Genomic DNA, 14,023 nt, shown 5'->3' on the forward strand with positions numbered 1-14,023 from the left:
GAAAAGTACATACAAATACATATTTTTGTAGCAGAACACGATCTTGTGTCTACAATTTTCACAAGAACAAAAAAATACATAATTGAGTAGGGAGATTCATCATGGGAGGAGTTTCAGAATCATTTATCAAAAAACACTTTAGGTTTCGTTTATTGTGTGGAGTCGGACAACTATTGAGAGCAAAGGACTCCTCCGCCCGCTTGAAACCTGGAGGACGGGATTGATCTACATCTGTTGCCTACTCGCTACAGGTAACCGTTGGAATTAATATTTATTAAGGAAATCAAACACCGCGAGTGACTCTTATTGACCGTTTGAAAGCCGGAAATTCTCCACCGTGAATAACAAACAAAAGGCTGTAAAGTTACACGGTAGAATTTAAATAATGAAGTGCCCTTATCCCGACTTGATGAAAAGTTGGCACTCTTGGGTATAAACAACATATTGCCAGATATCTAACGCTACATGGGAGATTGCGTAACCTTCGTATGCGGATGTTGACGCTCCCTGCATTCGAGTATTTGACCAGACTGGTGCTGCAGTGGTTTATTCAGGAAAAGGTACTGAAAGTATTTCAATGCAGAAAAATAGCCCGTTATTCAATTATATCATTCGATTCTGATAACTCGTGCAGGAAGCAGGAAGCACTGTTGTAGTTGGACTGCCAAAGCTAAAAATATTATGATGAAATAAATATTCACATTCGAGAAGCTGGAGCCATAAAATGTTTGAACATGAAAATTGACTTTATCAAAATAGTTGCAAATTATTTTTCTGGCAATTGACTAGTTGATGAATTGATTAATCGTTTCAGTTGTTGTATAAACTGTTGTATGTCTATATGAGGTGTACCGTTCATTGTGATGTGACTCGTGTTTTCTTAGTCTTTGCTATTTCCTTGAGTCTGATAATAGAAGCTTAATAACTTCTTTTCCTTCAGTGAAATGTAATTCTCCAAAGTTGCAGTGGTTGATTTAAAACATGATTATTTGTTTCCAGTTGCCGTTCGTGGTTATGGATGATTTTGTTCGTAATAAATTAACTGAATGGAATCTCAGCCAGTTGATACCAATATTTGAAGGTAAAGTATTACCATGCCTCTTTTGGGCACAGATTTTACACAGTGTTTATATGACCTACCAATACTGAAACGTATAAGCATCTACAGAACTAAAAGAACTATGAAAAATGCTGCAATGTTGTAGCTACTTCAGTACAATGCTGACATATTCTTGACAGACATAGTTTTAAGAAAATGGAAGAGATCAGTTCTGACTAATCCTGCCAATTCTTCTTGTTAATTGCAGAACATGGCATTGACACAGAAAGTCTTTACCTTCTGGATGATCAAGAAATCGCCGACTTGATCCCAAAAATGGGACCAAGGACAAAATTCAAGAAGAGACTCAAGATGTTAAAGGTAATGTTCTGTACTGTGAACACAATTTACACAAATACTGTATTTGTAATTTACAGGAGCACAGACTTCTGTTTTCATGACACATAATTACAAATAATTACTCATTAACAATAATAGCATGTGCTAGAATTTTAACATTTATTTACTTTTATGGATTTGCAACTATTGTCTTTCATCACTAGGATGAACAAAACACAGCAAATCCAGAAACAGTTGATTCGTCTGCTCAAGTAAGTTGAATAAAGTTTCAACCACTCAGGTATCATAAGGCATTTATTATAGTTATATAGATCATATTTTCGATGTCTGCTCAAACTTTTACATGTTATACTTAGTATTGATTTAAGACACAAATGTTCATGTTCATCCTCAGGTTGGTCCGTCCACCAGTGACACAAGTGATCAAGGTGAGATACACTTTATCTTATTGGTTACATGTAGTGTTCATTGAAGTTTTTTAAGGTGGTAATATCTTACTTTGACTAAGAAACTATATCGAGACCATGTTTTAATATTTTAAGAGGCAGATGCAACAAACTTTTCTTTCTGTTTCTTTTTTTTCAACAAAAAATATCCAATAAGGAAAGAGAGATTCAGATCTTCAGGGTGAGTCCAGCCAATGTCAACCACCAACTAAAAAACAATGACCTGCCAACAAACCAGGATCATACTCAGGTATTTATAATACTTTCCAAACAATGGCAACCTACAACTTACTATAGGGTGAACATTTTTATATAATAACATTTTTACTTAGCTTACTTACTATAGCAAATATCTGTTTCTACATCTTGGCCACAGAGAAAGTTCCTCTCACGCTCTCCTCATTGTGCATTACTGCTTACTTGATACACTGGTTCATGGTTCCTGCTGAACAGTTCTTTACTTTCACTCTGACAGAAGAAATCATACTGTCTGATGTGAAAAACATCATGAGATGTGTCCATCAGAAAATACCTCCCAGAGACAACAAGCTCAACAAGTTCCTTACGTAAGTATAAGGTTTATAAAATGTTCCATATTAGTATGTTATACGGGCCTGGTTCCACTCCTGACCAGGGGCCAGTTTCACTTAGAGATTTTAGACTGGTAGTGTTGAGCCAGGCATCATGGGTTTGCCCGGCCGTCCGTCCGTATTGTAATGCCACGAGAGGTCACTATGGCAGGCTAGGGTGGGGTGGTGCAATGCAATGAAACTCAGAAAAACAGGCAAAATCAAAGGTGCCAAAAATAAGGGGAAGATTTATTTTTCTTCAACCAGGCAACTTTGGTAACTCTCATTATCAAAAACAAAAGTCCTAAACAAACAAAAGCATCCAAGTGGATATAATGGTTCTTTAAAGAACAGTAGTAGAAAAAACTAAATTGAGAATGTCCTCTGCTTCACAGGCTACAGCGTCTTCTTTCTGTCAATCCTTTTCAATCTGGTTCTGTCCTTTCCTTTATGCAGTTTTCCAGTCCAAGTTTGTTCTCTAAGCTCCTACCAGCCGAGTGCTCTCTCCTCCTCTCCTTCTTCTTCTTCTTCTTCTTCTTCTTCTTCTTTAAGGTTTATTGGCGGTTGGCTACTCCTCTCCTCTCCTCCTGCAGCTCTTTAGTCCTGCCTCAATTAGGTGGCTTCAACACCCACACCTGGGTGAGTGGTGAGGCATTCTGGGAGATGTAGTGTGTAGATCGGCGGCCATTTTGTGGTGTGGCTGCTGATCTACAAAGGGAATGTAGCACCCCTCCAATACCTGGCCCCTTGTGATGCCACAGTATGTCCTTTTCTCACCAACGTCTTGAAGGAATCTTTTTCAAATTCTGCACAAACATCCGCTTGGACTCAAGGATGAACTTATTAGAATTTGGTGGCCACAGATCAAGGTCACTGTGACCTCACAAAACACGTTTTTGATCATAACTGAAGAATTCAGCTAATTATGACAATTCCACACAAATGTCGAATAGGATAAAATGATGAAGTGATGACATTTTGGTTAGACATGGATGTAAACTGCAACTTGACTGTTTGTCTGAGGGATACAGTCGTGAGGCGGAAAATCTTGATTTACCCAAAATGTACAGCAAATTACTTCTACTGAAGATAGTACAATATGCTGAAGAGGGCTGTTCATAGACGGATCTCTTTCTGACTTTGACACATTCTTTCAGTGTTTTTATGTTTTTGAAACAGATGAATTAACCCACACATAAACTCTTGTACAACAGGAAAAAAATCAGTGATTTGGAGACGGACAAGAGGGAGGTGGTCGGTGTCTTTGGCAAAACCGGGGCTGGAAAGAGCTCTTTGATAAATGCCGTCATTGGAGTGAAGAATCTCTTGCCCTCTGGAAACGTCAGAGCATGTACCTCAGTCATGATTAAAGTGGAGGCTAACATGCAGAACTCAAAGTATGAGGCAAACATTGAGTTCATTACAAAAGAGGTAACATGAGCTGAATATGTTTGTTTACTAGAAGCTATTTAAAAAGTTATGATGTGGCTGAAAAAATACAGTTGTTGATTACACATTATGCCATTTATTTTAACGGAGTTAAATGTTTTTTCTTTTTATTTAGGAGTTGAAAGATGAGTTGTGGTTCTCTAAAAATTTCCTTGGGGATGATGCGGATCAGGAAAGTGATGAGAAAGATGACGATGATTGTCGGGACATAGTTGAAAAGCTGTCAGCGCTGTATGGAGAAGACTGGGAAAACAAATCTCCTGATGACCTCATGAATGACAAATATTTCAAAGAGATCCCAGAATTTCTCTTTTCCAAGGGGAAGATTTTAACAGTCGAAACAGTAAGTAAGAGTAAAAATCTTGTATCACTTCATAAGAAGCCTTCTTGTCTGACAGAGTGAAATGTTATTGAGTTTTATGTAATATGCTGCCTATCCTTTCCAGGTTGGTTGAGTTCAACAAATGTAAAAGTAAAATCAGGATGTGAAACTTACTACTTAAAAACAGTGGCAGAAAATGTCCCCTTTATAGAAAAATCACAAAGAAGTTTGTATACCAGTAACTAAATATATTTATATAACTGTTTAAACAACATCCAATCAGGATTTTTCCTCCATCTTTGTGCCCAAACATTTTACATTAAGATTAAATGTCATCTTGTATTATTGAATCTCAATACTGCTTTTGTTAACACTTTAGTTCAGCTGGTAATAGTAATAGGAATTATTTTATCCCCATCGGCAACCCAACTTCCCAGCAGGTAAACATGACCTTTGGAGTACCACAAGGATCAGTACTTGACCTCCTTCTATTCAGTCTATTCATGATCCCTCTTTATACAGGGACACTTAGCGCTGACGATGCTCAAATCTATATTTCTCTTTCACTGGTAGGCCGTGGTACCATCGACTCACTTTGTGGCTAGAAATTGGTCTCTTGCTAAATAAAGACAGAACTGAGGTGATTGTCTTTGGTGCCATTAATGAAATATATATAATTATTGCACACCTTGAATCTTTATCTGATTGATTTTAAAAGATTTTTTAGGACCACATTATGTTTCTTACATGCTCTCTCCATATGAACCTTCATGTAAACGTGATCATCAGACCGGGGTCTGCTGACTGTCAAAGGTCAACATGAAACACATGAAGCTGCATTATGCTACGATGATAAACATACTTGCTATGACCTAGATAATCTTAGGCACTGTCACAATCTGATCATCATCAATTTAAAACCTAACCGTCACCCAAAATTGCCCTTTTGTGTCCATGTTTAGTATTTAATATTTATTGATCCAAATTTAACTTTTTTGCTTTTGTTGTTTCAATGATGGGGGAACTTAATTGCTCTTCTTTTTTATATATTTTCCTGTTCTAATTATTTTGTGCAATTTGTAAAGCAGTTTGAAGTTGGAGTCTGTGTTTATGAATGAAATCGCCTTACGTTGCATTAATCTCATTTTATTATTTATTGCAGGCTAAAGAGCTATCTGCAAAATTAGTCAAATACACAAGAAGCGACCCAAAAGATGGAGAAGGTGAAGACATAAAGAGGTGGTATTGGCCACTAGTGAAGTGTGTGACTATCAGGGTGCCAAATAATGATCTTCTTAAGCATGTTACACTTGTGGATCTTCCTGGAAATGGGGACCGTAACAAGAGCAGGGACAAGATGTGGAAAACGGTAATTCATCAAATGCAATGCTGTTTAGTGTATTTATGTGTTAAACTGTGACATCATGTTATTACAAAGTACTGATGACCATCATTAACTTGCTGTCATGTCCCTTCAGCTCGTTGGAAGTTGTTCCACTGTGTGGATCGTGACTGAAGTGAATCGAGCTGCATCAGAGCCAGAACCCTGGGAGATCCTGAAAAGTGCCTCTAGCTTCATGGGAAATGCTGGCCAGTGTGAGAATATTCACTTTATCTGCACCAAGTCTGATCAAATTGAAGATTCAGAAGATCAGTAAGTGATTTAAGTTATTAAAGATGCCAACAGTATATATACATTTATGTTAAAGGAACTGTGAGGAATTTTGAAGTGGTTATGAAACAGTCTCAATAATAATACTGATGTCTCTATATGACCTACATAAGAAAACGAGACCACCAGCGAGTAGATTGTCTATTTCTATAGAGTCATTCTTAATGCTTGTCATCGGTTTCATCAGTTCTTTCAAAGAAATTCCTTTAGAAATCAATAACTGCTCACACACTCAACACAACTAACTAAACTGTAATAGTAGAAATAGTAGTCTGTAACTTTGTCTCTATGGTTACGAATTTACATATTTCTTTCCAGAAAACGTCCTATTAGACCTGTAAAATAAAGTGATGCACGTTTCAGTATAAATGGTGGATTCGATAGTTACAGCTACAGGTTTAAAAGAGTCATTTAGACTTTTATTCTGGATGCAAAAAAATTATTCGAGGTTTCAGTTCTCCGAATATTGTTGCAAATTAATGCAAACATTTTCATTTAGTTCAGCAGCTGATGTTCGTGCTTTGATATTGAAAACAAACGATCGAGCCAAGAAAGAAGTGAGAGAAGAATTCAGCAAACTAAAGGAGGTTAAGGTGAGTTTTATAGCCTGACAGAAAGTATAACACAAAGATTGTCTACGACTGCAAGCATGCCTTAAAACCAAAACTTTTTCTCTTCAGAAACATTTCAGTGATGAAAGTTTCAAAGTGTTCACAGTGAGCTCCACAGAGTTTCTAAAACAGAAACATCTAAATCGAGAGGACACTGGTAGGTGAAGTCTTCATAAATGAGCACATTTAGATTTACTTTACTTTAACAAAACAAACAAGAATGACTAATTGGATTATGGCAAGAAAACGTAAGTATGTTTTGTAACTATGTAAGATGCAAAACATTTTTTACAGAAATACCCAAACTTCAGGAATTTCTGCAGGATCTCAATGACTGTCACTCAGAGACGTTAAACTATGTGTCTGGAGCTCGTGGGATTCTCTCTCTGATTCAAGGGGCCAGCTGTAGAGGAGGGGTAAGATCAAGAAATATAATCTCTTTCTTTGTCTTTAATCATTAATATTGACAGAAAATAATGTGAAAACATAAAGTCAAAGACAGACTACTTACATGTAATGTCATCCATACATACATTTTATCATCAAGTTAGTTTTCCTGATTGTTTGTTGCTTCAGAGAGGCTGCATAATGACAGTAATTAAAGGTGGTCTCACTCAAAATCAACAACATTTTGTATAAATGTGAATAAATGAAGAAAACTCAGTCAAGTAGCAGTATGGTTTCATTGCTTTGAATACTAAATGTGTTGTTGTTGATTTCAGGCTGACATAAAGACAGCTGTGTCCACAGTCCTTCAACAAAAGATGAGGAATGAACTTGATAAAGTCAGGAAACCAATGAAAGAGATTTATCTGGCTTTTGAAACGTGCCTCAGTGGGGGGGTTGACAAATCTAAAAGCTCATGTGAAAAAGTCTTGAAGTCGGTGATACATCCTGTACGTATTTGAATTATTACAACATCACAACGGATTTTGCACTTCATATGAATGTCTTAAAAATGTTTGTTTTTTCTGTTTTGTTTCAGAATAAGAAAGGTGGTGCTTTCCACAAGACACTGAAGTTTATAGTACAGCACGATGGCATCTACAAAAAACCCAAAAAGGGGAAACAAACGAACCTCAATATGAAGTTATCTTCATGCCTGACTGAGAGCATTGATGAGATATTCAAGAAGACCTTCCCGTAAGAAATGACTTAATAAAGACATAAAACCCTGTGCAGGCTAATTTGACAAACTAAGGAGAACGTCTAGAATTAACAAATTGTACATTTTACAGTTATAAAAGTTATGTGATATAATGCATACATACAAATTACATTATTGAAATAAAAACTTGTCAATGATGCATTTATGAAACATTTCAAGTTGTTGACATGTTTCAGAAATGAAGGAGAATGTGGACCTTTCAACGGAGTCCTCAATTCATTTTCACTTGACACGAAGATGATGAAAGAGAAGACAGAGTACAAAGATGTCGAACTGCAACTGAGATTTCTCAGTACAGAGGTAAAAGAGGAGAATAGTACCATTAGTCTTTATTAAGCTATTAGTCCAGGTCAGAAAGGCTTCAGCAGAAGGATGAGAAAATCATCCCAAACATCAAGTTTGAGACTGAGGACTGACATGAAGACTAAACATGAGAGAATAAATGAAATAAAGATGTTTTTAGCTGTTAACATATATACACTGAATATGAGGAAGTCTATCAATAAAGTAAATGTCAGTAAAAACTGGAGACGCCTTTTGAAAAATGAACTGCTGCTGCAAAGCTGATGACCCTGAACATATTCATGACAACGTACTGGAGACTCTGAGGTGGTCTGACTACGATTCATATTCTCTTTTAGGAAAAGAAGATTAAGACTAAACTCAACAAAATCATCCGCGAACGTAAGAAAACGATCTACAGCAGTCTGACGACAACAATTGAGACAAACATGCAGGAATGCTATGACGGTACGATAAAGATCATCACATATAAAACCTGACACTGTAAAAATGCACATTATTCATCATAATTGTGCAGAATGTAATTATAATAAGATTTAATTGACTAAAGTTTTCTGTTTTATTGTAGAAGCAAAACAAATTAAAGGACACGGCACGCTGAGTAAAATGAGAGAAACTATTGTGAAGCACGTACTTGGGTTAAAAGACGTCATGTTTCAGAAAGCTAAAGATGTTATGTTGAAACAGCTGGATGACTTGATGGTTTGTAACATTTTATAATACGTCGTACGATGAGGATATAGTAAAACATGTTGTGCTGTTTATCTTATACAATTCTAGGTCATCATATATATAATCAAGTGGAATATGCCTCTTTTTGAATGCTGCTTTTGCTACTAAAACACTGCAGGCCCTTTCACAAACATTCAGCTATTGTTATAAGACACATTTTGGTTGTGAGTGATAAAGACTTTCATGCTAATTTAGAGCGACATCCTGAACAATCTGGATAAAACAATGCAGGAATCAATCGAGCTGTCACTCAAGACAGATGGTGTCTCAATCCCAGGTAAAGGCAACGTTACAAAATAATAACATGATAATCACTAAAAATACTAAAAATATTGACTGAAATGAATATGTCAACACATTTCCAATAGTGTGATTAATAGTGAACTTGATGTTAACATTATGTTTTTGTTTTTTTAGACGTTACATTGGAGCTCGTGATGGTGAAGAACCACTACAAAGAACTGCAGGGAAGCTCAGATCAAGAACCACTAATTTGGTAAAACTGTTGTTAAAATATCTACATAATGCCTCCAGATTGAGCTGTTCTGAATATTGCTAACGATGCTTTTTATTACACTAGTGCTGGTCCTCCCAGCCCGGCAGCTGCACAGCTGACAACCAACTGAAGAGCCCTGCATGCACGCTGGTTAGAGACGTGAGGCCTCTGGATTTGGTCTCGACCATTTTTGTCAACTCATCTTATCCAGGTTCTCTTTGAGTGTTGTTTTGATGTGTACTTTGAATTAGCTTGTTGTGAAAGACATGCATAGAGTTTTTATAATTTCTATGTTTTGTTGGGCATTTTTGCTTTTAAATGATTAATGATCAGATGCAGACAGAAAATGTGTGGAGGGTGAGAGCGGGATTTATGCAGCAAAGGTCCCCAGTCTGATTCAAACCAGGTACATTGTGGTTTACACTGTACAGGTCTTAGTCACCAGTCCACCATGATGTACCAGATACATTTTGTTTTAATGATTTACCTTTTTTTTCCTTCTTGAATATATACCATTTTTGTCACATTTGTAATCGTAGTTTAGTATCGGTTGATTGGGATTGAAATTCCAATAAATTTATGGGTGTTTAACATAAATCCTGAACCTTGATCACAGTACATACTGTATGTTTCATTTTCAAAGAATGATCTGATCTTCTTTCTATTGTTGAGGTGTCCACCAAGAATGTCTGAGACACACTACACCCTAGAAACCCATCTCTCTATTTTGCTATTAAAATAATTGATACACCAATTGATTAACACCTCTCTGCATGAGGAGCGAGAGGCGAGACCCCAAAAAGCGTTCAGGCAGCATCCTGTGGGTTGAGCATCTGGCTGACACTTACACAATTTAGTCTTCTCGGCGTGTTGTAGATTCACACCTAAACTGGCAGATATGAAACATGACCCCTGTAACCTCGAGCCAGACAGGAGGTCCTATCTTAAGGTGTTGTTTGTATTTTATACAAGTTGTTTATCCTCTATTTTCTTTCCATTGTCTATGATGAGTTACAATATATTTTTTATTATCAAGCTAAGAGTGTTTTATGTTCAGATATCAATATACTCGTTACATGTAATCCCATATTGCTTAGGGATGGTTCAATGATTTTGATTTAATGTGTGACTTTCTATCATTTATCAAAATATAATCATATGTGCTTATAGTGTTGACTGTATGTTAAAGCTGATGAAATAAGTGAACTTTTAGTGAACTCACTCTGACAGGATGATTGACAGTCACCAGGAGAGAAAGGGTGTAAACTCAGGAAACTAATCAGTTAGTTAGAGAGACTTCCTGTTCAAAGGGGCCTGTGTACTGGAACATCCTGCTTCAGGCCGTAAAGTTAGAGAAGCATAAGAAGTGCTTTATCTGTGTAACAACAGACACACCGATACATACATTGTATCCTTAAAGCGTAGAACATGGGAATATACAATAAGTACTTGGTCTCAACGTCTCAGAAGAAGAGGATATAGGTGATGCTGTCAGCTGCATGGATCACAAGTTCCCATTACACACCTTCCACAAAGGGGGGGTTAGCAGGGAAGTTGTTCACCCTAAAAGATAGGTCTGTCAGAAGTGATGAGACTATTAGGACTGTTCCGTCCAATGATTTGAGAATGATCTGTTGTCTACCATATATGGACCTGGAGGTTGCAGGAAGCCCCAAGGAGAAGCGTATATATAGGAGACCGCAAAGGATCGAGGCTTTTGGGCCTTTTTTGGATGACTTCTGGAGGGTTCATACTCTTAACATTTGACATTTTTTATTAACTTTTACATCGATTTTTTGGTATTCATTTTTGTTAATCTTTTTCTTTACTTTCTGTAAAAAACAAATAAAACTGGTTTGTATTTTGTGCATTCCAACCAAAGTCCAGTGTTGCTCATCTCTGGTGGGGTCCTCGTAGGCTCCTAAAGGTAAGAGTGCTCTTCCCCTGGGATAGGCTGACAGTAGTAAACTAATTAGACAAGAAATTTGAATGACATTCCTCTTACAAGCTATTAAGATGGTGTTTAACATTGTTGCGATTTACTAACTTGGTTGGCTCAGATTGCTTTTGAAGCTCTATTAATGTATCATATGTGATGCTGCAGTGTTGATTATAATGTTTAGACGTTAGATGTTGTGTATTAGGAAGCAATAGGGGTCAGATTGGCATCTAAATTGGGGGAGTTCGGGCTCGGGTCCTGAAGCTGCCCTTAATAACCGAGCGAGGTTCCCAACCACATGGGGTTCCTCCTCCAGCGGTGGCCCTTTAGAGCGGGTCCATCCTGGAGTACATCCAGTGGCTGACCTTAACTACCGACCACACTGCATCATGAGATTTGTAACTGTCATTTTCTCTCTTGCGTTGCTTGTTGGGTCAATCCAGTTTCACTGTGAATATCTCTCCATTTCATTTTTATGTTATAATCAGAGTCCAGAAAATTCAAATAATTTCAGAATTTATTCTGGTGATAGAAAACATAAAAAAGTACCTTTTTTATTGAAAGAGAGAGTGCAGCAATGTCATCGAACAACATCAAGACACTGAATACTTTTGATGCAGAAATGATGTCTGTGTGGTATCACAGTGAACTAGTGGGTGTAACAGCCAAACAGTGTTTCTTCCCTGTAAGACACTTTGTCCGTCTGGTAATCAAGGTGTAATATAAATACAGTTCATCATGATAAGCTTTTCAAGTACCACCAGCTATCAGCAGGTAACAATTATAATTCATGTTCACAGATGTAGCTACAACAACAAGCCATGTCTTGATTTATACTTTGGTAAACATTTCACAAATTGTCCAGACAAATGCTTCACTGCTCACCAAGCACGAGTACAAACTCAAGTTAGTTTCTGAGTTCATACTGAGAGTGAAAAGATATCTGAACTTTTCCTTCACTTCTTCCTTTAAAAGAGGAGCAACACATGTCACGTTCTTCTGATCAGATATGGATGTGTGATTGATTAGTTGACAGGTTACGATGTCTCGCAGCTTCCTCTCTGCTTGGAGCTCCCTGTCCTGCTGCAGCAACGCTAATCGATCCCAGAGAGGCATTTCAAAGAAGATGTCATGGATGTCATAAAGGGCTGCACGTAACTGTGGGACAAAAGAGACACACATAAACACAGAGTAAGATGGACCTCTGCTGTCTATAGACAGTAACTACACGTTCATACCTGGGCTCTAACTCTCTCCTGCAGGGAGCGATCTTGTGCAGAGCAGGGGCCTCTCTTCTGTGGAGCTTCTGTCTGAACGAACCCGTTCACTTACTCTTCGACTCTGTTCTCTCACCCCCCCCCCCCAACCCCGTTTTGTTTTCCTATTTTCTCTCTTGCAGGATTACAGAAACGACAGGGGACTCTGCACTGTCAGAGCTTCCGAAGAGATAGCCCCCACCCTACAGTCTCCGTTCCCCCTGTTCTTGCCAGCCACCGGACATCAACGGTCCCCCGTCGATCGCCTAACATCCTTTTTACAAACCCTCCTCATTTCTTCTTCCTTACATCCCTCAATTTCTTCATCCCTACCCTACATCCCTCTACCTCGACCCCTACCCTACATCCCTTCATCTCTGCATCCCTACCCCACATCCCATCATCCCTCTACCCTTTACCCCTTCGGCTTCCTAATCAATCATTCCGTTATGCAATAAACCTCTCGAAACTCATACTGTTATTGGTGTGGTCCTTGTTAGTGAATTGTGTGTTATTTGTGTTAAATGTGTAATCTCACCAGGATGGTCTGTCGCAGGTGTTTGACCTTCTCTGTTTTGAGCAGTCTGCGAGTGAGGAAGCCGCGAACGATGGCGCCAATTCGACAGAAGGCTCTCTGCTGCTCTGCTGTCATAACCTGGACAACAAGAAGATAGAAAAAGATTGAAACGTGAAGATAGAAAACACAGAGAGGGTTTTAAAAAAAAAATCTTCTGTCAGAAGAAGTGGGGGTAGAGAGGGTTTTCCGGTTCGATCCTCGGTTACTTCATGTGCGGTGCCGAAGTTTCCCTGAGCAAGAAACTGAACCTCTAACTGCTCCCCGTGCGCTTCTCAGGGGCCCACTGCTCCCGATATACTAGGGATGGGTCAAATGCAGAGAACAAAAATAATAAAATAATAAAATAAAAACTAGGTGTCTTAACGTCGCTGGACGAGCAACAGACTGTTATTGTGTTTGCACACTTGGACCCTGAAAGAGAGACTGATAACCTCTGTGCCCCAGGTGCTCTTAAATCACCTGCAGAAGGAAAGTTAAGGAATTCCCGGATTTGCTGCCATACGAAGGCCAGCTTGCTGCTTAACCTGCCGACCTTGCGTGTTATGGTCCCCTGTCAACGGTTGGATAACTCTACTGATAGAAAGATGGATGAACACACGTTAGACGCGACCTGAGTTCGCCGGTCAAGCTTCTGAGTGATAAAGTTGCAGTCACTGTATTTTACTGCTGCGGTGAGGACCTACTTGCTTTGAGAGCTTTCCTCTTCTTTTCTTCTAACCCACACACACACATACATATATACACATGCGCCGTTATGCTCATTCTTACACACCTGGAGTGTTAAGCTTTTTTTAAGTGCAATGGGAGAAACTGTGATCTCAGTGGAAATGACACATTTTCACTCTGTAGAGTTTAGTACATACAGTGTGCATTACAGGAACTGTTCAAGAGAGACTCACCTGTCTTGTTGGCTTGTGCCTCGGCTGCATTTCTGAGGACAGCTGGTGTGATCCTTCCATTGATTGTCCCCTGAGGGTCATCAGGCTCCATTCTGAGTGTGACCTGAGCCAAGTCAGAAGTCATGCAGGGCCTCAGCAGAGATGGTGAGGGATTATCTTCCTCACACGACTGGTTTAAGGGGGCT

General features: G+C 38.5%; 2 protein-coding genes across 2 annotated transcripts; one reads left to right on the plus strand and one right to left on the minus strand.

The window, feature by feature from the left end:
* Window positions 1-1,796: 1,796 nt before the first annotated feature.
* Window positions 1,797-11,035, plus strand: LOC306709291 (nuclear GTPase SLIP-GC-like). Its single transcript, XM_079177366.1, has 18 exons — window positions 1,797-1,827; window positions 2,003-2,095; window positions 2,321-2,411; window positions 3,629-3,845; window positions 3,979-4,206; window positions 5,348-5,554; window positions 5,664-5,839; window positions 6,357-6,450; window positions 6,538-6,625; window positions 6,763-6,884; window positions 7,191-7,364; window positions 7,454-7,611; window positions 7,813-7,936; window positions 8,278-8,386; window positions 8,508-8,641; window positions 8,867-8,948; window positions 9,089-9,167; window positions 9,252-11,035. Exons 3-18 carry the CDS (start codon window positions 2,353-2,355, stop codon window positions 9,295-9,297), a joined length of 2,097 nt encoding a protein of 698 aa, XP_079033492.1. The 5' UTR covers window positions 1,797-1,827; window positions 2,003-2,095; window positions 2,321-2,352; the 3' UTR covers window positions 9,298-11,035.
* On the minus strand, window positions 10,631-13,909 carry LOC306709237 (centriolar coiled-coil protein of 110 kDa-like; the record flags this gene model as incomplete). The annotated part of the gene is made up of 4 exons (XM_079177304.1): window positions 13,839-13,909; window positions 12,901-13,017; window positions 12,093-12,264; window positions 10,631-10,662 (listed from the first exon to the last, which is right to left on the minus strand). Exons 1-4 carry the CDS (start codon window positions 13,896-13,898, stop codon window positions 10,631-10,633), a joined length of 381 nt encoding a protein of 126 aa, XP_079033430.1. The 5' UTR covers window positions 13,899-13,909.
* Between the last annotated feature and the right edge of the window lie 114 nt (window positions 13,910-14,023).

Source organism: Pholis gunnellus, assembly GCF_910591455.1.
Source record: "Pholis gunnellus genome assembly, chromosome: 17".
Classification (NCBI taxonomy): domain Eukaryota; kingdom Metazoa; phylum Chordata; class Actinopteri; order Perciformes; family Pholidae; genus Pholis; species Pholis gunnellus.

What these genes read in the sequence shown, in the direction of transcription:
- LOC306709291 (XM_079177366.1), top strand. Translation starts at nt 2,353, where the DNA reads ATGAGATGTGTCCATCAGAAAATACCTCCCAGAGACAACAAGCTCAAC. An exon ending in TTGAGTTCATTACAAAAGAG is followed by an intron (nt 3,846 to 3,978) that starts GTAACATGAGCT and finishes CTTTTTATTTAG; the next exon opens with GAGTTGAAAGATGAGTTGTG. An exon ending in AGATGGTGTCTCAATCCCAG is followed by an intron (nt 8,949 to 9,088) that starts GTAAAGGCAACG and finishes TTGTTTTTTTAG; the next exon opens with ACGTTACATTGGAGCTCGTG.